Consider the following 22,019-nt stretch of genomic DNA (forward strand, 5'->3'; position numbering starts at 1 on the left):
TATCGCTCTTTATCTGATGACGTGAACAGAGAAGCGTCGTAAAGATAAACCTTTATGAGTTTTAAAGAGGAAACAGGGGCACCATCGTGTCACCAAAGGTCACACACCAAGGACTCGGCTGGCGTAGTATTTTGTTTTACCTACTGTCCCCGGGGTTGACCCTTCGGTTGGGCTAAGTCTGTGTGGTCAGGCGATCTCCAAGATAGCCTATCAGCGCTGTCTTTTCCCTCAGGTAAATCATCGCTGGAGCATAAAAGTTGCACTTCAAAATCCCTCTCGCTTTGGGAATAAAGAATCGGGGACAGAGGTGGGGTGTCCTTTTTTTCTATAAGTAGGACCAGAGGGAAAGTCCACATCCACAGTCCAAAACGCCCAGCAGCACAACCAGGAATACAGAACATCTATATATTTTAGTTGTTGATGTGCTGAAGACGACATTGAAATTGATTCGATTCGGAAAATAAACCCACTGCCAACAATTTGAAGTTAGAGATTCAAGAAGATAGAGAAAGCACAAAAAAATCATTAAAATGGGAGTCCCTTCCTCCGGGGAGTTTTGTGTTCAGCGGAAGGTCCTGGCCGACTCGGCCCTGGATGAGTTGGGCCGCAGAAGGACGCACTCCACCAAGCCTCCCCTGGCCCAGCGGGTCAAGGACTCTCTGAGGTAGGTCCTGGACAATGATCCAGATGCAGGGGAACCGTGCACACACGGGAAGAGAAAGCGTCGACTGTGGACTCTGATGCTTAACTTATAATAAGGCAAAGATTCCGTGCTATTGTGAGTAAATGTATCCTAAACCAAACTCATACTGAAAAAGATTGGTGATTTTGCGACGATGACAAAACAGTACTTTTTACAATTTCTATTAGTGGAACACTGTGCCATTTTTAATTTCTCCATCTGTCCCGAGCACAATGTCATAGAATGAGCTATGAATAGTCCTAGAATGTATTTCTTATGATTCACATTTTATTTCATTATAATACAAAACCTTCAAATGCAAATATCCTGCATGTAAATACAGGATAAAAACAAAACAAAACCTTAAACACAGAAATATAATTTTGGCATAGGTCCATCCTTTTCATGCATTATTTGTGGTATATTTCATAAACAGATAACATTTAAGACATTGAACAAATACCACTGAAGACATTTCCAGTTGTTTTAAGATAATGCAGCCTCTGTAATTTAACACTGTACCACATATGAATTAGAAAGCCATGATAATGTTATCATTATTGTTGCAATGGGATGCATGATAATGGTGAACACAATAACTACTCATTGACACAAACCTTGACAATGTCAAGGTTTGCAAAGCTTGAGCAGAAAACAACAATCAGACGATGATGCACTTCCTTCACATCCTATTCCAATGTTCATAACATTCATCATCAATAAACCTTCCTAAAAGTATATTTTTAAATTAGTACACGCATTGCTGTATCATGTGATTCCCAGTAGCGCCTCATCCTGATTCATCAGTTAGGTATACATAGAGGTGTCAAGCTTTAGTGTACCATTTGTTCTGAGGTCCACCAATGTTTAATCTGCCATACCCTCTCTAAACCTTCCTCCACGTTGTAAATCTGTCTTTTCAGCACATTTTTATGTTCCTTTTTTTGCATTGTGTACTAGTTTATTGCATAAAAAAAGAGGCTTTAGTGGGGCCTAGCGCTGCTCCTATGCAAAGCGTCACATTGTTATAGCTCAGCGGCCCCTCTTTGCCTAGCCCACATGGGAACCCCTCATGCGGGGACAGCTGATAAACACTTGAGATGTGTTTAACTACCAATACTAAGACCCCCTCTCCAGCAGGATCCTTGTGGTAGCGACACACTGACCGACTGAGAGGACGAAGCACCAGTCTGGGCTCCTTCTCATGTTTCTTCCTGGATGAATAAGGGAGTTTTTCTCTGCCTCGGTTGGCCTTGGGTTTAGGGCTGTCGTATAGCGTGGGCTGCGAAGCCCTTTGAGAGTGTTACTGTGATAAGGGGCTGTGCAAATAAAATAGACCTGACTGACTGACTGACCTGATAGCCAGAGAACATTTACGCTGAGTTAGAAAGTACGATCACCAGGGGTTTTGTGAATCATCCAAAGGAGATTTAGAAGTTGACATTCTGCATACTGATAAAAAAAACAGCGTGAATGTACTTTTAATCACTAAACCTGGATTTAATTGCCTCCTGATCAGAGTCTTCCTGCTCTTCCTCCTCTTCTTCTACCTCTGGGAGTCAGATGTTCAGTGCCCGGGCTGAAAAGGGCGGTGTTGAAATGGGTGCCAGTGCTCTCCTGGCTGCCTCAGTACTCCATCAGGGAGAACGCAGTGGGTGACATAGTCTCCGGCCTGAGTGTGGGCATCATGCATCTACCACAAGGTGTGTGTGTGTGTGTGTGTGTGTGTGTGTGTGTGTGTGTGTGTGTGTGTGTGTGTGTGTGTGTGTGTGTGTGTGTGTGTGTGTGTGTGTGTGTGTGCGTGTGTGTGACATGTGTGTGACATGTGTGTGAAGAAATTAGGACATGCAATATGAAATTAACCCACACTTAAAATTATTAAATTATTGTATTCATTGAGCACCCAAAACTATTTGTTCAAAAAGTATGTACCACTTTGATAACATGCGTGTGTGTGTGTGCGTACCTGCGGTTATGCGCGCATGTGCTTATGTGTGGGACTGTGTGGGAATGTGTGTGTGTGTGTTTGCATGTGAATTGTGTGTTTTGTGAATGCTTTGTGTACATCTTAACATAAGATGTAAACCTGTGTACTCACAGAACACACTGAGAAACAACGACAGGCTGTCATTTGGTTTTGTGTTTCATCTAACAGCAGATGCCCGTCTCAAAGTTGTGTATTATCGTGACCTAGCCTACTTTTTTAACATATGATGTGCGTGTGTGCATGTGCGTGTGTGGGTGCACTTGCATGTGCGTGCATGCATCCATGTGCGTGTGTGCATGTGTGTGTATGTTTGCAGTACTTAAAAGATGTTATGCCCGCATCAGGTATGGCCTATGCCCTTCTGGCCTCCTTGACTCCAGTGTTTGGTCTGTACACCTCCCTCTTTCCTGTGATGATCTACTTCATCTTTGGGACCTCCAGACACATATCCATCGGTAAGAAACCCAGGGGAGAATGTTCTGGATTGAGCCTTTAGATCCCAATGGTGCCGTAGAAGGCTGTTTCGTAACAGAACAAACTTTGTTATTTGCATATAATAAATCTCCCTTTCTTCTTTTGTATGTTTTATTTTATGTTTCCTGATTGACATTATTGTCCTCATGATAATAATACGAATTACAATTATCAACATCATACAACGTAATTTTTGACTTTTTCATGTCAGTGCTGAGATTGAGCCATGTATCAAATTCCTATGTAAAATCCTGGTGGAGAGCTGACGCTCATCAGATTCTCCCATTCATTCATTTGTGTATGGGTGTGTGTGTGTGTGTGTGTGTGTGTGTGTGTGTGTGTGTGTGTGTGTGTGTGTGTGTGTGTGTGTGTGTGTGTGTGTGTGTGTGTTTGATTGTGTGTGTCCATGTGTACATTCATGGTGGTGCACGTACTGTATGAATGCTTGCATGTGCGTGTGTCTAGGTACATTTGCGGTGGTCAGCATCATGGTTGGCAGCGTGACAGAGAAGTTCGGCCCAGACAGTAACTTTGTGGTGGGGGGGAACGGGACCAACGGCACCGCTGTGGTGGACATTGACGCGCGAGATGCCTACAGAGTCCAGATATCATGCGCCCTGACCGCGGTGGTGGGAGTCCTACAGGTACACCTACGGTTTTTATGTGCGCGTACCTCTCTTTCCCCGCTATCCAAACTGTTAAAGCTAGGGTAGGCAATTTATTTGATACCCCTTTTTTGTCCTAATTGTTGTTTTTCTCCTGACAGCATTCAATAAATAAATAGAAAAAATTAATAATAATAATGAAGGAATTCTGTATCTGTGCCTTTTGCAGGCCTGTCCAATTATTTATTTCGGCCCGAATGAACCAGCATACCTGCAGGCACTCGGCCAGAGCGCTCTGCCCAAGCTTCTGTGTTTGGGGGGAGTTGCTTTGGAAGGCGGCCAGAAGAGAAGGGGGGGATATTTTCTGTTGGATACTTTCAAAATCGAATCTGCTTGATGGTTACTCCAAATTGACTACTCCAGCTTTAAGCTACATTTCCCTTGTCAAATACATTGGATTCAATTCTAAATATTCTCTATCTCAATTAATCCAAAAGGGCCAATTTATTTCAGGCACTTTGGTACATGGAAAGATTGGAAGACTATTATAATGTAGATATTGTAGATATCCCAATATATACAATCAATCATACACATTTAAGACAATAAAAGCATCAAGTTAACATGATAGGCCAGGCAAGGCCTTCCTCATACTGTGCACAGTGTGTTCCGACAAAAGCAAGTACATTTTCAATATATTTGCTGTGTAAGTAAATACAACTATATGTATAATAATTGTGTCTTCATTGTGACTGGGAGTCCATGCAACATGTCGTGTGTCTTTCTCCAGATCCTGTTTGGTCTAGTGAGGTTTGGCTTTGTGGTCACCTATCTGTCGGAGCCTCTGGTGCGTGGCTACACGACCGCCGTGGCCGTTCAGGTGCTGCTGTCCCAGCTGAAATACGTCGTAGGGGTTCACACGACACGCTTCACCGGACCTCTCTCACAGGTTTACGTGAGTGTGTTTCATATCGTGCTCTATTCCTCCACACATTTCTACGTGCCTCGTCTGAACTATTACACATGAGATAGAAATGTAACTTTGGAATGAACATTTTGAAAAAAAACAAAGTCATCGAAAACCAACATGTCTCTGTGTATTAACACACAGTTCATTCATTTATTTTCCTTGTTTCCCCTCATAGACGTTAATTGACCTCTGCTCATTGCTACCGAAGACAAACATTGCGACGCTGGTGATTAGTATTGTGGCACTTTTTGTCCTAATTCTGGTCAAGGAACTGAATACCTACTACCGGAAGAAGCTACCTATGTCCATTCCCATAGAACTGATAGTTGTACGTTTTTATTTTCTGCCTTACTTCTTGTATATTTGCTAACATATGTATAACCACCAGGGGACGCCATAAGTCTTATAGTTGTTTAAGCCTAAATGAGATGGAAATGTATTGAGGTAACGACATCATAGGATGTTTTGGCTTTTGATGCTTGCATTCCTAAAAAAACACATTTCATTAATTTATACAATATGTATGTATATGACATGATAGCTTTCTTGTGGTATTTATTTCACAGCTCATAGTAGCAACAATCATCTCATATTTTGCTAAATTCAGAACTCATTATGGAGTGGATGTGGTTGGAGCAATACCCAGTGGGTAAGTAGACCTAAATTGTTTATGTATATTATTTAATGTATCTGATATAGTCAATTCAGGGACCAACTGTAAAGCTAAAAGAGTTATGACAACACACAACAGAAATATACAGAATTGAAAAGTGAGATTTTCAAAGCAATAGAATATGATAACGAGATTATTTGTTTGTACCATAGGGGAAGAAATAGAGAAAGAAAAATTGACGTTTTTCTCTTTGCAGAGAAAGAAAAGAATACTTCATAAATCACATGTATTTTTTACCGCACCCCACTTGGCTTTTTGTTTGCAGGGCAGGGCCTCAAAACAAAACATTTCCAAAGGTCTATTCATAAAAACAGGGTAAACTTAAGTAGGCCTATCACTGTGAATGCTACGTGGGTAATGTGAATTTAATTTCAAAACCCTGCTTTCTCTACTGTGCTCAGTGCCCAGGGAGTTAACTCACCGGCACATAACTTTATCACACAAAGACACTACTTATCAGGCCAAAGTCAGTTTAATCTCTGGGGAAAATAAATCCCTTCAGGCATTCATAACTTTCCAATAATTCGGTACAAAAGCATGCCGTCTGCAGTGAGACATCTATCACGTGTCAATGCTAACAAATTCCTCTCGTCTCTCCGATCCCCGCCCCCCAGGCTGAAGGCTCCTCGAGTCCCAGACGGCAACTTATTTATATTGGTGTTTCCCGATGCATTTGCTATCGTGATCGTAGCTTACGCCATTAGCATCTCCATCAGCAAGACTATGGCCCTTAAGCATGGCTACAAGGTGGATAGCAATCAGGTACGGCTGGGTCAGACCTAATTAAACTCACGCATACCATTCCTGACGCATGCATACTGATGTAAAGATACGTTGTTGGAGGCTCTGTGTATTTCACAGTGTGCTACGGTGTGTTCTGTTAAAAACTACAACAGCAGCAACAACGAGAAACACAACAATTCACTGTGTAACCTACCCCTCCAGTTCAAGAGGAGACACAGTCATTTTTGGAATTCTACACTCTGTGCTCCGTCACACTCAGGCGTCACTGTAACCATGGCACCCGAAGTGTGTTTATTGTTTACCTCCAGACAATCAGCGTAGACTAGAGGAGGCTAGAGATGGATTCATTTTTAGAGTCTCTGTGTATCCCTTCTCTCTCTCTCCCTCCCTCCCTCCCTCCCTCTCTCTCTCTCTCTCTCTCTCTCTCTCTCTCTCTCTCTCTCTCTCTCTCTCTCTCTCTCTCTCTCTCTCTCTCTCTCTCTCTCTCTCTCTCTCTCTCTCTCTCTCTCTCTCTCTGTCATGAGCAGGCCAAGTAATCGTCTTCTACCACATGCCTCCATGTGTTAATTCTCCAGGCTAGTACTGGCCTAATATTAGACCCTGTTCTCTTACATGTGTCAAAAGCTTTTCTCATGCTGGCCCTATTTGTTCCCCTCTATTGCTCTTGTCGTGTCTGTGTACATCTACCGAGATGGTGGTGATCTGGTGAACGGATGTGCACTGGGAATACTGAAAGCTTTTGCAGAACCGAGCTCAACTAAATGTTTAATGTGCAACAATCTTTGCCATGTGTACATTTAATATGTCTGCGTCTAGTGAGAGGGTTCAGGGAGGAGATGTAGCAGGCCTGTGAGGTTTTAATTAAACAGATAGTACTTTTTAATTGCCATGGATTATGTGGTCGGACATTTACCCAAGTTTTCTTTGAAACTGTATCAATAAACCCTCACTATTCTTACTATTCTCTTCTTATGGTATTACTTATCCATAATTTAAGTACTAAGCCACGAGAGGCCGTGGTTAACAGTGATTTTAGAAATAGCTAGGAGGTGCTGTTAGTTCGCAAAGCAAGCTCAAATGAACATGACACCGTGGCTTTCTATACAACAAGCAGAAGCCATTATTGAAAACCACCTTAAAGGGGCTTGATTTTGAAAAATAGTCAGACTTAGGAAGCACCCTATTTTGGTAACATGTTCAATATTTAACGCGGCTCATGTAGTTCTGTGGTGTTTCCAAAGGAGCTGGTAGCCCTGGGCCTGTCCAACGTGTTCGGGGCTTTCTTCCAGTGTTACGTTGTGACGGCTTCTCTGTCCCGTAGCCTCGTCCAGGAGAGCGCAGGAGGCAAGACCCAAGTAATACACACACACACACACACACACACACACACACACACACACACACACACACACACACACACACACACACACACACACACACACACACACACACACACACACACACATATGGGTTAATCTCACAACACATAATCATGTTTGGGGATATACTGTCTCTTACGACATGTGCCCTGAGAATCACTTATCTAAATAGTATGAATAATGCGGGAATCATCATTCTGATAATTGTATGTTTGCTCAGGTCGCAGGAGTCGTGTCTTCCATTATTGTGCTGATCACCATTCTGAAAATTGGCTCTCTGTTTGCAGAACTCCCCAAGGTAACTTCCTTGACCCCATTTCTCGAGAGGCAGGGAGTCTACACAGTAGACGGATCCCTCTTCTGTGGAAGAACTCTGCCTCTCGCATCTCCATCAAAGCTCTTTTTGGTAGAATACATAAGATGTAATCGTGTGTGTGTGTGTGTGTGTGTGTGTGTGTGTGTGTGTGTGTGTGTGTGTGTGTGTGTGTGTGTGTGTGTGTGTGTGTGTGTGTGTGTGTGTGTGTGTGTGTGTGTGTGTGTGTGCTTTGCCACGCAGGCAATCCTAGCCACCATCGTTTTTGTGAATTTGAAAGGAATGTTTAAGCAGTTCAACGATATACCTCTGCTCTGGAAGAGCAACAAGATGGATCTGGTATGGCTACATTACACGCCCTCCAGTCCTCTACAACAGTCCATCCAACACTTTGTGCCCAATCCTCCCATATGCACATTTTCCGTATTTGTATGGCCTTAGCATACCTTTGTGATTTACATTTATTTTTCTTTACTTAAATGTGTATTCTGTATTCTATGTTCTTGAGCTGAGTAACTGAAACACACGCAAATTCCCCCCTTCATTGATCCCCAATGGGATCAATGTTTACTTCATGGGATCAATGAAGTAAACTGATTCTGACATCGATCCCACCCTGCCCCCAGATGATCTGGTCGGTCACCTGGGTGGCCACCATCCTGCTCAACCTAGACATTGGTCTGGCCGTGGCCGTGGTCTTCTCCATGCTGACGGTCATCTTCAGGATCCAGCTGTGAGTGCACACAGCACCTTTCCAGGGAACTCAACAATGTATGGCACAGAGGCGCTGTTAAAGTCCCTGTGTTACATCTCCTTGAAAACCTGTCTCTCATAGCCCCCGCTACTCCATCCTGGGTCACGTGCCGGGCACGGAGCTGTACGTGGACATGGACGCTTATGAGGAGGTAAGGAGTCTGCTCATCTCAGGTGAATGGTGCCTCCGTACTACAGCCGAGCGTTCTGTAACGAAATGTGACATAATATAACTCTGTGAATAGTTGAATGAGTGGTTCCATGAATCTGTGAGGGGAAGTGAGGAGATCAACGCTAGAGCTATGTTTTGAGTCCCTGATCACCGCTTGTGCTGCCGTTGTGTCTGTGGAGGCCAAACTGATTCCAGGAGTGACAATCTTCCGTTCTTCGGCTACAATCTGCTACACCAATGCAGAGATGTATTTGGAGGCGCTGCAAGAAAAGGTTTGTGTGTGTGTGCGCAAGCTTATGTAGGTGTTTGTGTTTATGGAATGTGTAACTTATGAGTGTGTGTGTGTGTCTGTGTGTGGGCATATCTCATTAAAAGGATAAAATAAATTCCTTATTTGTATCCTTAATTGCTTTCACTTGCTGTGTCATGCCCTCACCGCATCCTGCCGGCTTTCAGAGTGGGATCAACATCATAGAGCAGCTGACAGAGAAGAAAAAGCTAGAAAACAAACTGAAACGTCAACAGGAGAAGGAGAAAAAGAAAGCTAAAAAGGCAGCAAAGAAACTACAGGTACAACCCTGCATGCAACGCACGTTTGTTGAAAGTAAACACAATCGCTATGAAAGTATGAGTCATGAATTAATGAATGAGTTCCCTCCGTGCCTCTCTCCAACCGAAAACCAGGTTGACGTCAACAGTGAACAAAATCCTTCAGTGAAGAAAAAAGGCAAAAAACACCAGACGGTTCTTGTCAGCCCAACGGAGGTGGGCCCAGTCTACGGCGGTTTTGACGGACAGGTGAACTCGGCCTATCAGATGGACCCGGAGGTTTCAGACGCATGTCCAGCGGATGATGATAACAGCGCCAGGGAGAACGGGGGAGTGAAGACCGAGGAACGGCATCGCACGCACAGCGTTATCTTGGACCTCTCCACCACCAGCTTTGTGGACACAGTCACAGCCAAGACACTAAACAATGTATGACGTTTTCTATTTGATGTTTAATATTGGTCTGCTGTTTCCACACACACACACAGACACACATGACTTGTTCTTTGTCAACGTGTAGGAAGAAACGGATATCTCAAATATGAGACTTTAACTGTGCATAGGTGCATGTATCCCGGCAACATTTGAGTTCTGATATTCCTACTCACCTAGAGGACTGCTTCAAAGATACGGATTTGATACAAAAATATTGAACTTAGCATAAGAGCGTGCTGGAGGAGACCTCCGCTGAAATGGAGGTCTTTACGGGTCACTTTGGCCTTGACATAGCTTCTACTTTGGTGAGAAACCTTTGGTGAGAAAGAGTCTTACCAGGTCCTACGTTGTACCTGAATTGTTAAATGAGCTCCTGTCCTATGTGCAAACACCAAGTGTGCACACATATTGTATGTTAGTGATATGAGTCCAAGACGGAAGATGAGGTACTCACATGGTCACATTTCTTCAACATTTATGTGCAGATATTCAGAGACTTTGGAGAGATAGATGTGAGTGTCTATATTGCTGGCTGTCAAGGTGAGCTCACACCAGACACAACACAAGATCATCCATGTCCTTTTATACAAACACAAACACACACCCACACGTACATACACGCACACGCACACGCACACACACACACACACACACACACACACACACACACACACACACACACACACACACACACACACACACACACACACAAACAAGGGCTCAGGCAATACATGAAGGCCAAATCCTGATCTTGTACAGCCAAACCCAAACATGGGTAACCCTCACATTTCCCTATAATCAAACTACTACCACAGCAGTCCTCTTTCCCTTTTTGTGAATCAGTCTTCCTGTTTGTGTGTGTGTGTGTGTGTCTTGCATGTTGTCCCTGTTGGACGACTCCCCACCAGTTTGCATTGTGCAGCAACTAAAGAGGGCGGGCATCTTCAGCGAGTCCATCCTACTCAACAACCTGTTTGTCACCGTCCACGACGCTGTCCTTCACACTCTGGAACGCCAGGCACAAAAGAACGTCAGCCAGGTGGGGACCCCTTTGCTGAAAGGGCCCTCCAGTGTGTTTCTTATTCATTCATAAAAGCAAAACATACACCAGTGTGTTTCCCCTGAGTTTCTTTCCATTCATGTGTTCATCAGGAACTGTCCTGCATCACCAAGATGTGACCAACAGGGGTCAGGCTCGTCCCGCCGGACACTCCCACTCCTCCTCCGCCTCTGATCCACTGGCATCTGCTTTGATTCCGCATTGGTCGCTCTTGACTCCGCCCCCCCCTCCCCCCCTCACTGTGGGGGAGAATGAACCACCGTGACATGGTGGTTGGTTGCCATGGAGACAGCCAGAGCGGTTGCTTAGGAAACTGGCTTTTTATGATAGTCTAATGAGATAGCCAGCCATACGTCACGGCAGCCCCCCCCCCCTCTCTATCTCTCCCCCTCCCTCCCTCCCTGTCTTGTGCACACGCTCTGTTGTGTTTCTGAGGCAGGGAATGGGACTGTGTTGGAGAATGTGGCGCAATGTTAATAGGATTCTGTATTTATAGCCTCTGATAGAGTAAAGAGACTGTGAGAGGCTAAAGCAGAGACCGCAGTCAAAGCTATTGTCGACCCGGTGTCAACATGCAACGGCACCTGTGTTTGTCTGTCAATGTACAATGCGCTGTCTTTGAAGTCTTAGTATATTGGCAACTGTTACTTTTTGTGAATAGCATTTTCTAGAATAGTTAACCTCATTCCTTCTCTAAAATGTTCACATCGTGCAATTCTTAGTTTCTGTTTCAAAACTACCCTCCAACAGAGCTGCACAGAGCAGGGTAATATCAGTGGTGTGTGGCTGATACCAGCATAGCCGGACATCCTTCTGTTATATTTAAGGGGTTAAGCACTCAGAATACATTTAGCTTCTACCGCTCTATAACTCTGTATATTAGTGGTGTATTTTACAGCTATCACAGTATTAGTGATATTTCTTACGCCTCTGGAAAATAGATTCTCACCATGAACAGAGGTCTTCTAAATCTCCATGATCAAGAATGATAAAACCATTCATTAACAAAGCCATTTGTGTAATGTTGTTTTCATAATCTTGTAATAAGTCTATTATTCTTCATAAGCCAACAATTCTCTGTTGTTGCTGTTGAAGAGCTGATTGTATTTCTGTATGTATTTTCAATGTAGATAGATTAGTGTTTATGTGATAGGTTTATAGGATAGTGATAGGTAATCATTGCTATTGATATATATCAATATCCATAACAAAAAGCAAAGATATAATCGCAGTGCGATTATATCTTTTAAAAAATTTAGTGTGATTATCGTGCTAAATTTATCATATAACATATGATAAATTGTCTAGTATCTAAGCTTCTACGACTACAACTACAAGAGATCTTCAGGATACCAAGTTTGTATCAATGATTATATTAGGGGTGCCTGTAACTGAAGAGCCAATAAAAAGGAACCAACCACATCATTTCCATCTCATCATGTCGCATCATTTATTGCTTCTTCCTCGGAATAGGATCATTCTGGGCCACAGTCATAGCTCTGCTATCCTCAGTCCAATCTGACATGTTGTATCATCTCAATGTGGAAAGACCCCTACAGCCCCCGCGCCCCACAGACTTGTTAAACACTGATGATTCATATCCTCCTACAATACAAAGGGACACTTGAGTATATTTTCAATTTTTTTTTTTAGAAGTGGAGTTCATTTTTTGTACAGCTACAATGATAAGAATGCCACGGGTAAAAAAAAAAACGAAAGATGAGTCAGAGTCCAGTTTGACTGGACAGTAGGAGGAGACGTGCCACGTGTCGGACGCACGTTGTAAGCACAAGGTACAACACTGGTGCACACGTAAACACTGCAGATGCAGCCCTTACACACCTCACACACAGACGCCTCACACACACACACACACACACACACACACACACACACACACACACACACACACACACACACACACACACACACACACACTTTTAATGTTAAACACTTTCATGGGATTAGTTTGACTACATGGTTTAATTTGTCTTCTATCTTCCACATGCATCCAGCACCAGGCGGGCCTCTGTCGGGGCGGGATGGATGATGTTGTCGTTTTGGCGGCGGCGGCGGCGAGCTAGGGGGCAACGGATGTAAGGCGAGAGGCGGGATGCTCACATCGCAGCGGCAATAATCGGACGACGACACGTCAAACACTCACAGGACGAGACGGGGACGAGACGGCACTAGAAGGCGGGGGGGTGCAAAGAGCGGGCGGAATGAAGAGCAGCGAGGTAGTGTGACTGGAGAGAGCAGAGCGTGAGGAGGGACATTACACCTGTTGGATTCTCTCTGTCTGTCTGTCTGTCCGTCTGGCGCACAGTCTGGCTGTGGAGGACAGTTCTTCTGCCATCTGGTCTTTGGTCCAATACTTATTTTTTCTTTTCTTCTTCCTTCATTGTGGGACTGTGGAAGGGGGGGGGGCGGGGATGATTGATTGGATTGCTCCTGGCGCCCGATGGACCTCTGTGGGTTTCTGCGTTGTGAGAGGGACTATACTGGGGGTGGGGGTGCTGGGGGCATGATGCTTGTTTGGGTTGGAGGCTGATGTTTAGATGACACTTTCGAAGTGCAGCGAGCTCTTGGCGCCTGCAGGGGGCAGCAGTTTTGCCTCGGACTCGGGGGCCAGGTACTCCATGTGGTGTCGGCCCCACACCGGGGTGGTCAGGTGCTGCCACCGCTGAGGGAAGAGACCACAAGCCAGTCAGCCATGTTATTATTACTCTGGAGAGGGTTGAGGAAGAAGGAGGAGCTAATGGCAGCACGTATGGTTTAAAATTCAGTTTTTCGATGAACCACACTTGACTCTCCTAGTCACACATGTCAAGTCTTTAGACCAATGACGATGATTAAGGATGCTGAATATCAGATTGCCTGAAACCCTAATACTCCCTGAAGTAGAGTGGAAGAGAACTTGTGTCCAGGGTCTAGGGTCTTCCACGTCCTGCTAAATGGATGTCTGGCGATCATACGAGTCGCTGGGTTTATTCATAGTCGCAGGGTTCCTATTAGTAAAACTCTGCCGTTTTCTTCACTCTGCGGGTGTCCTTGCGCAGCACACCAGAGGCTGGCTGAGACCTTGCGTCAGTGGCCTTCACAGTGGCTGTGTGATTATGAATGGACTGACCAGAAAAACAGCCTTCTGTTTTTTTCTCACCATATTGAACGCTGGCAGACAGTGAATGTGAATGCTACGCACACTGCGCGCCGTCTGAATGAAGCCAACACAACACGACACAGAGACAGAGAGACAGAGAGACAGAGAGACAGAGAGACAGACAGACAGACAGACAGACAGACAGACAGACAGAATCTGACCTCCCGGAAGGATCCTTTGCAGCGCAGCAGCTTGTAGGCGACGGTGACGGGGATGCAGAGCATGGAGGACAGCGCCAGGCACCAGCCCAGCGCCTCGCCCCACCAGGGGTACGTGTACGCCGTGTTGTAGGTCAGACGCTTGTAGTTCACCACGTGGAACAGGAACACTGCCTGCGGGGGCGTCCCAAAGTGTGAGAGGTGGACCATCGGAAAATGGAAACAGGCTTTTGTGTTGACTGAGATGACTTATCAGGCAGGTGGTAACGCCCCACTCAACAGAGTGTGGTACAGTGGAGAGCAGGGACGGGTCGTTGGTGAGCAGGTAGGAGCCAGGCGTCCGGCTCCACCATGCCGACACACTCTTTCAAACATCCCGACGACTGGCCTGTCCTGCCCCTTTTGTACGTCTATGCATCTATATCTGCGTTGTTGTGTTAGGTGCACATATAAATGTGTGTGTGTGTATGTGTGTGTCAGACTTACCACACAGACGAGAGGGGTGATGTAAGACCAGCACCACTTCATGTAGGGCAGGGGGCGATAGCCGATCATTCGGGCCACGTCGTCCATGAAGCGGTCGGCACCTGGGGGGGGGGAGAGAAGAGAGAGAGAGACAGAGACAGACAGACAGACAGAGAGAGAGAGAGAGAGACAGACAGACAGACAAGGAGAGAGAGAGAGACAGAGACAGAGACAGAGAGAGACAGAGACAGAGACAGAGACAGAGACAGAGAGAGAGAGACAGAGACAGAGACAGAGACAGAGACAGAGACAGAGAGAGAGAGAGAGAGAGAGAGAGAGAGAGAGAGAGAGAGAGAGAGAGACTGATAAGGACAGCTGTTCTGTTGATGAAGGTGGTATGTGGGTGTTTGTGTGCATGTGTTGGGGGTCTTACCGTACACCCAGGCCACCACCACACACTCCCAGAAGGCCTGCCACAGGAGGGTGATGCCACTGGCCGAGTAGTAGTCAAACAGCTGGAACACATACATACCTCCCTGATAACACACACACACACACACACACACACACACACACACACACACACACACACACACACACACACACACACACACACACACACACACACACACACAGACAGACACAAATACAAAGACAGACAGAGGCACACACACACACACACACACACACACACACACACACACACACACACACACACACACACACACACACACACACACACACACACACACACACACACACACACACACACACACACACACACACACACACACACACACACACACACACACACACACGCACATCGTCATCACTTTTAATCCTTTTAATATTTCACGGGTGACCCATTTCCCAGGCTGGTTCCTGGCTGTCGTACCTTCCTCTGCCTCCTCCCTCTCTACCATAAGCATCCCCGTCCCTTTCTAACTCTTCTGCTCAGAATATATCAATAACATTCAAGATATAAACATGGACTTCTCATTTCCAGGCATAAGGACCTTCCTCTTCCTGGCCTTAAAAGCCGTTACAGTTTCATGTTAGGCCAAATGTGGCAGTTGGGTGTGTTGAAATACTGTGGTCTGTTGAGATAGCCTTTGTTCGCTGCAAAGATCACTAAAACACGTCTGTAGCAGTGGGGTGACCTCTGCGTTACCTCCGTGACCATGGACATGTCGATGAGGAAGCAGGTGAAGCAACAGACGGCCACCACCACCTCTCGTCGCACAGAGCCCAGCGCCGACTTGGGGGGCAGCATGTCTATGATGCCTGTTATCAAGCCCTCCACCCCGACGAACTGAGAGAGAGACAGAGACAGAGAGAGAGAGAGAGGGACAGAGAGGGCGACCAGACAGAATATGAGAGAGAGAGAGAGAGAGAGAGAGAGAGAGAGAGAGAGAGAGAGAGACAGAGACAGAGACAGAGAGACGAGGAATGGGGGAGCGGGGGATCAGGGAATAGAGAGAGGAAGAGAGGTAGCGATTTACAGATGAATGGGGGAGGGGAAGGACAGAGTGAGACAAAGTGGGAAGGACAGCAAAATAGAAGAGAGAGAGCGAAACACGGGAGAGAGAATGTACAAGATAATAATCATTCAGCTGTTTCCAGATCTTTCCTACGAATGAAAGCACAGTCCCTTGTGGTGGTGGTGGGAGAGTGCAGCGAGGGAGATGGACCGAAGACAAGTGGAGGCTTGGAAAGTGAGTGAGAGAGAATGAGCGAGTTGACACAACAGAAGACACACAGCCTCTGTTGGGAGACAGACAGAGGCTCATTGACAAATCCATGGCTTACACAACAATGGATGGCACACCGGATACCACACACACAGACACACGCGCACGCACACACATATATACAGACAGACAAGACACACACACGCGTACCAAGCAATGAGTTATTAAAAATTGGTCACTGAGACAACCAATTGTTTGCGTATGAATATCACAAAGAAAAAACTGACGCTTCTCAACGAGCAGGTGTGCGCCTGCAGCCAGAGGGGGAGCCAATAATGTTTGTATACAGCGCGCAGGCTGGATAGCCTAACGGTTGCTGCGCTCAGCTTTTTTGGGGGAGAACCAGCGCCTTGAATATGTACTACAGTGTTTATACAGCTCAATGTGTTTTCTTAATGAGTCCGTCCTTACGGAGATATTCCTAAAACGCATCAAAGGAAAACGGAGGGGAAAAGATAGTTTTCGCCTCGTTACATACAGTCTTCTCAGAGTGTATGTTAAACAGCGCGCAGGCTTTATGCGCATGCTCGCCTCTTCTTCTTCTTTTTTGCTGGAGTTCTGTGGCAGAAGCAGCGCAACTTATGTGCCTGGAATGTGTACTACAGCGCCACTTATGTGCGCTGTACTACACATGTGCCTGGAAGCAGCGCCACTTATGTGCCTGGAATGTGTACTACAGCGTTTCCTCAGCTCGATGCTGTTTCGCAATGAATCCGTCTTTACAGAGATTTCCCTGAACCACATCAAAGGAAAACTGATAGTTTTCGCCCGTGTGGACGGGGCCTAAGTCAATGGAAGGTGGGAATACAAAATGAAAGACTTGTGAGTGTTTGTGTTTTACCTGGCTGTCCAGTCCCAGCACGAGCAGCATGAAGAAGAAAAGCGCTGCCCAGACTGGAGCCATGGGCATCAAGGTGACAGCCTTAGGATAAGCGATGAAGGCCAAACCCGGACCTGCAGAATAAATTGAATGAAGTTAAAGGAACTATGTGTAAGAAATCTGAAATTCCTTCTCACTACTGACACCTCTGGCCTGTAAATGAACTACAGCCTTAAAGTGCTCATGCATACAGAGCACTCGATTGCGAGCACTGTGGGCTGGGTCAATAACAATCATAAACTAAATCCGTTAGTCATATATAAGCATTGTAGGAACTGAAAAGTAACAAAGGAACAGACATGTTTGGCATTATCCGCAATTTGGCGTTACTTCCATCCATTTTCCAAACAAATCCACTAGAGATCAGCCGACATGCTGTTCTTGGCAAGAGAGAGTCTGGGATTTGCTTCCGTTGGCACCTTCCATTGTATGACAGTATTACATTGTGACGAACAGCAGCACAACCTTTGTACATGTGACGGGAATATACTTTAAATTACTGCCAAAATATGTCCAATGTGTTCCGAAGAGTCACTTAATCAAAACGAGACCGCACAACAAGCTTGTAGTTGAACTAGAAACACACAGTTAATTGAGCACTTCTTTCGGTCCTGTGATTATAAATCGACCTCCCATTGAAATGCGCCGCAATTCAATGGAAGCGTCTTACAGAAAGCAGACACTGACCCAGCTCCCCTTCTGGCCACACAATGATGAACTGAAACTTATAAACTTGTCTGAGTCTGGGAAAGCCTGGCAAATGCCGGTTTTCCCTTTAGGGTGGTTGGGTGGTGTTCTTACCGCTCTCTGCAACCTTGCTGATGTCCACTCCTTGTTCTGCAGCCATGAAGCCCAGTACGGAAAACACCACAAAGCCAGCAAAGAAACTGGTCCCGCTGTTGATGAAAGCCAGCACAAATGCATCCCTATCGAGAGGGAGGGGGAGAGAGAGAGAGAGAGAGAGAGAGAGAGAGAGAGAGAGAGAGAGGGAGAGGGAGAGAGAGAGAGAGAGAGAGAGAGAGAGATAATGTAATGGGGTTATTACAGTAAGCTTTTAGAAGATGTTATTGACATTAGGGGAGACAGGAGCATTCACAATAGGAGAAGTTGACGGGCGTTGGGGTAATATATGGACGAGGGAGATCAATACGGTAGTCATTTATTGTGTGTGTGTTTGTCTATGTGTATGTGTATGTGTACAGATCAGGTGAAGAGTAGTCACGAACGCTGGCAGGACTAGCCTTCAGGTGGGTGGGTAGGTGTGGTGGGGTGGGGGGGGGGGGGGGGGGGGGGGTTGGATGAGGAAAGACAGCACTCTATTCAATGGCTCTCCTACTGAAGGGTCGGGCCTAAATGCACAAAAAACTGGAAAGTCATGGCTCAGTTATTTGAACACACACACATGAGTGTGACTCACGGGGCAATATCACGCCTGTGTCACAGTCTCTATCCTCACACCCCTTTACGTGGAAAAAATAAAGTATTTGGGGCATTACCGGCCAAGAATAGAGCTGGGCTTGTTATTTGGGTTGTGCATAAACATCAGCCTGACCTGAATAGTTACAGCAACGCAGTGCAGCAGTAGCAGTGGCCGATGCAGCAGCACCAGCAGTAGCTGTCTTAGGCTTTAACTCAACAGAGTGAATTGTAAGGCTCCATTAGTGACAGGCTAGACCTTTAGTGACACTGAATGAGTCACTGAGTGAGACAATGGAGGACTTGGACCGATCTCCACAGTGGTCAATAGAGCTGGAGGGAGACCAGGATACCGCAGTGGGAGTAGCACGGTGAAAGAGAGAGGGAGAGGGAGAGAGAGGGGCCAATCGTCCTCTAACTTCCTATTTCGGGCAAAAAGAGAAGAATCTTTCTGGGCTCACTAGTTTGGCTGAGGACCAGGCTAAGGTTGTTTGATGTATCAACTGAAATAAAAAGCTGTGATATTCTACTGAAGCTACCAAACAGCTGTAGCATGTTAGGGTCCAACTGTTTACATACCTCTTCTACTTCTGTCTAAACAAACGCAATTACATTGCTCCCCTTGCCGGAATAATGATGGGGAGGGCATGGGCAGCTAATACTATTTAAATACTTCAAGCTACACTTCAATGAGCTTCTCATTAGTATGATGGAATTACAGCTTTCCAAGAACTATTCATTTGGCTTCTTAGGCCCCATTTCCAGAAGAGAAATATCTCGATTAAGTATTAATTATTTTGTGTTTCCATTGTATCTAGGTTAAAAAAACCCATCTGTTTACATGAAGACACGACCTGCTCAAACCATCTCAGCCTGTTTACACGGAGGGGGAGTTTACGAGAGATCCCCGCGTTATAATATGGATACACATACACACACAGGTTTCAGATTTGTACACATATCCATTGTATTTACGAACTCCAAGAATGGGCGGAGACGTAGCGAATGTGGTGTTCTGGTTTCCATTGCTTCTGCAAATCATGTTTAATATTAGAAATGCAAAGTCTAGGAGTTCTTAAAATCCTAAGAAAGGTTGACAAAGCACAGCAATGTTCCAGAAAAACGTACAGTTCCCCTCTTGCTTTCTATTGACATTGGGATTAGATGAAAATCTTCAGTCTAGATCGAAGGCCATAGAGTACAACAAAGACAACGATGACCATGTACTAGACCAGTGATCCAGCTGGAACAAAATCAACTAGAACGGAAAGATAATCATGTTTTATTTAAAATAAATATGAATAATAAATTAGATTATTTGAAGTCCATATTGATCTTGAGATAACTAAGCTCCTTGTCTCATACTAATGTTCTATGGTGCTTTGGGGAGGGGACGTAAACAGCCAGTCAAATCAAACATTTTTGATATTTTTGGGTCCAAACCAACTCACAAAGATCAGATATTTTTGTGCCAACGGCAACACACAAATTTTGATCTTTTGAACAAATAAAGTAGGATTATTTAATCCTATTTAACCTAATACACCACACCTAGCTTCTCCCACGCAAAGATGAACTATCTGGAGGCATTATTTTCTCTTTGTTCTCATCAAATGAAGAGAAAGTTCAACTTAATGTTTCTAAACATATTTTACCCCCCGCCCCCCACGAGTGAAAATTACTATCAATAGAAAATAATCCCATTGAATTAAATAATCAATAATATGTAGTCCTTAAACCTGTGAGCATCCCCACTACCGTTGTGTCAGTCTGGTTCTGGTGTCACTCACTGGTAACAGTTGTTGTGGAAGCGGTTGTAGCTGCCGAGCGCGGTCAGAGCACCCAGTCCGATGGCGTATGAGAAGAAGATCTGAGTGCCTGCGTCGATCCATACCTGAAACACAAACACAGGCATGAGGAACGACATTTCCTCCCATGAAATGTATATCGTTTCGTTTTTTATTACTTCTCTTGAAAAAGCACGACATGTTGACAATAAAAAGCAAGCTAGTAGATAACCCATACTTGTGCTTCTAACAGTTTGGACCAGTCGGGCTTCAAGTAGAAGACGATACCGTCCCAGGCCCCTGGTAGAGTGATTCCATGGGCCAACAGGACCACCAAAACCACGTAGGGGAAAAGTGCTGTAAAATAGACCACCTGCAGAAAGACAGGGAGACACAGTGTACAGTCAACATACATTAACTCTATCTAATCATAGACAGAGTACACTGTATAAGGCCTTCTTTAGCTAGTTTAGCAAAACACTGCAAATCAAAACGTTGACTCATTGCATCGAGGAGATTAGTCGGGTTGGGAGATGAATTTTGTGTGGGACGGCTGCATAGTTTATGACCTCTCCAGTCTTTTAAGCCAAATGACCTTGCAGAGCCAGCTCTGTCCATGGCTAACAGTGCACGCATGCTTGCTATTTTTCCTTCTGAACAATAAATGTGAATTTATGATCTTGATTAAGTCCTATGCCACAGATGCTACTGTAAAAGTATTGATAGAAATTACATTACATTTTTATATTTTACAACCCTTATGTAATGCGTGTTTCTAAGTATTTTGGGAGTTCTGCGGAGAAACCAGCAGCCAGCCAATGGAAACACAGCGTTCTGCACCGTCAGCATGATAGGACCCAGGGGGGAAAAAGGGCACAACATTTTTGCCTTGATCTAAGGTGACCAGTAAAGCCCCTTCAGCACATCAACATGGGAGAAAGTTATTAATCCTCTTAGTACAGACTAGCTCAACCCTTCCTCACACACACACACACACACACACACACACACACACACACACACACACACACACACACACACACACACACACACACACACACACACACACACACACACACACACACACACACACACACACACACACACAGTAAGCTTTAGCATTTGGCATAGCAGATACCCAAATACAATTACATGACAATAAATTACATTATATCAAACAAAACACTGATGTGATTATATCTGCATGCATGGGTCAATCTTTCAGAATGAATGGTTAACTGGAGACTATACTCACACAATGTTATGTGTACCCTGGATGAAAAAGGATTTATAACAAGACAAGTGGCCTAGGCTACAAACCTGAATGTGAGCATAAGCCTGTTATTTCAAAATACTCAAATAAACAAATGACACAGCTTAAAATAAAAAATAATATGAGGTGTGATAGAGTACGTGCAAAAGGAAGCTTTACTGAAGGAAACCAGGAAGGCAGAAATAAACCCATAACAAACAACAAACCGACGGACCGACAGGAACTAAGGAACATAGATACATGGAATACAGCTGAACATAATTTGAACCTGTGCTAACTTATTAACAGAGGTGACAAACATTATACCAACAACACAGAGGCAAGACAGGTAAT

At 45.0% G+C, this 22,019-nt stretch overlaps 2 protein-coding genes across 3 annotated transcripts in view; one reads left to right on the forward strand and one right to left on the reverse strand.

The window, feature by feature from the left end:
* The first annotated feature begins 282 nt into the window (after window positions 1-282).
* Window positions 283-12,221, forward strand: LOC115549274 (solute carrier family 26 member 6). Its single transcript, XM_030364401.1, has 19 exons — window positions 283-664; window positions 2,246-2,385; window positions 3,014-3,124; window positions 3,609-3,787; window positions 4,539-4,703; window positions 4,894-5,046; window positions 5,285-5,367; window positions 6,006-6,153; window positions 7,377-7,490; window positions 7,735-7,812; window positions 8,071-8,166; window positions 8,454-8,560; window positions 8,663-8,732; window positions 8,932-9,024; window positions 9,209-9,322; window positions 9,437-9,730; window positions 10,222-10,276; window positions 10,645-10,775; window positions 10,889-12,221. Exons 1-19 carry the CDS (start codon window positions 531-533, stop codon window positions 10,913-10,915), a joined length of 2,292 nt encoding a protein of 763 aa, XP_030220261.1. The 5' UTR covers window positions 283-530; the 3' UTR covers window positions 10,916-12,221.
* Window positions 12,222-22,019, reverse strand: part of si:ch211-117c9.5 (sodium- and chloride-dependent creatine transporter 1) — an 18,558-nt gene continuing 8,760 nt past the window's right edge. For both annotated transcript variants that reach the window (XM_030364413.1, XM_030364421.1), the window contains 9 exons: window positions 20,652-20,786; window positions 20,417-20,520; window positions 18,012-18,136; window positions 17,172-17,284; window positions 15,751-15,891; window positions 15,013-15,115; window positions 14,601-14,701; window positions 14,118-14,288; window positions 12,222-13,479 (listed from right to left, as the gene is read on the reverse strand). In XM_030364413.1, coding sequence (XP_030220273.1) covers window positions 13,351-13,479; window positions 14,118-14,288; window positions 14,601-14,701; window positions 15,013-15,115; window positions 15,751-15,891; window positions 17,172-17,284; window positions 18,012-18,136; window positions 20,417-20,520; window positions 20,652-20,786 — 1,122 coding nt within the window. In that variant the 3' untranslated portion in view covers window positions 12,222-13,350. The remainder of the gene's footprint in view (window positions 13,480-14,117; window positions 14,289-14,600; window positions 14,702-15,012; window positions 15,116-15,750; window positions 15,892-17,171; window positions 17,285-18,011; window positions 18,137-20,416; window positions 20,521-20,651; window positions 20,787-22,019) is intronic.

The sequence above is a fragment of the Gadus morhua genome, chromosome 1, assembly GCF_902167405.1.
Source record: "Gadus morhua chromosome 1, gadMor3.0, whole genome shotgun sequence".
NCBI classification, from domain to species: Eukaryota; Metazoa; Chordata; class Actinopteri; order Gadiformes; family Gadidae; genus Gadus; species Gadus morhua.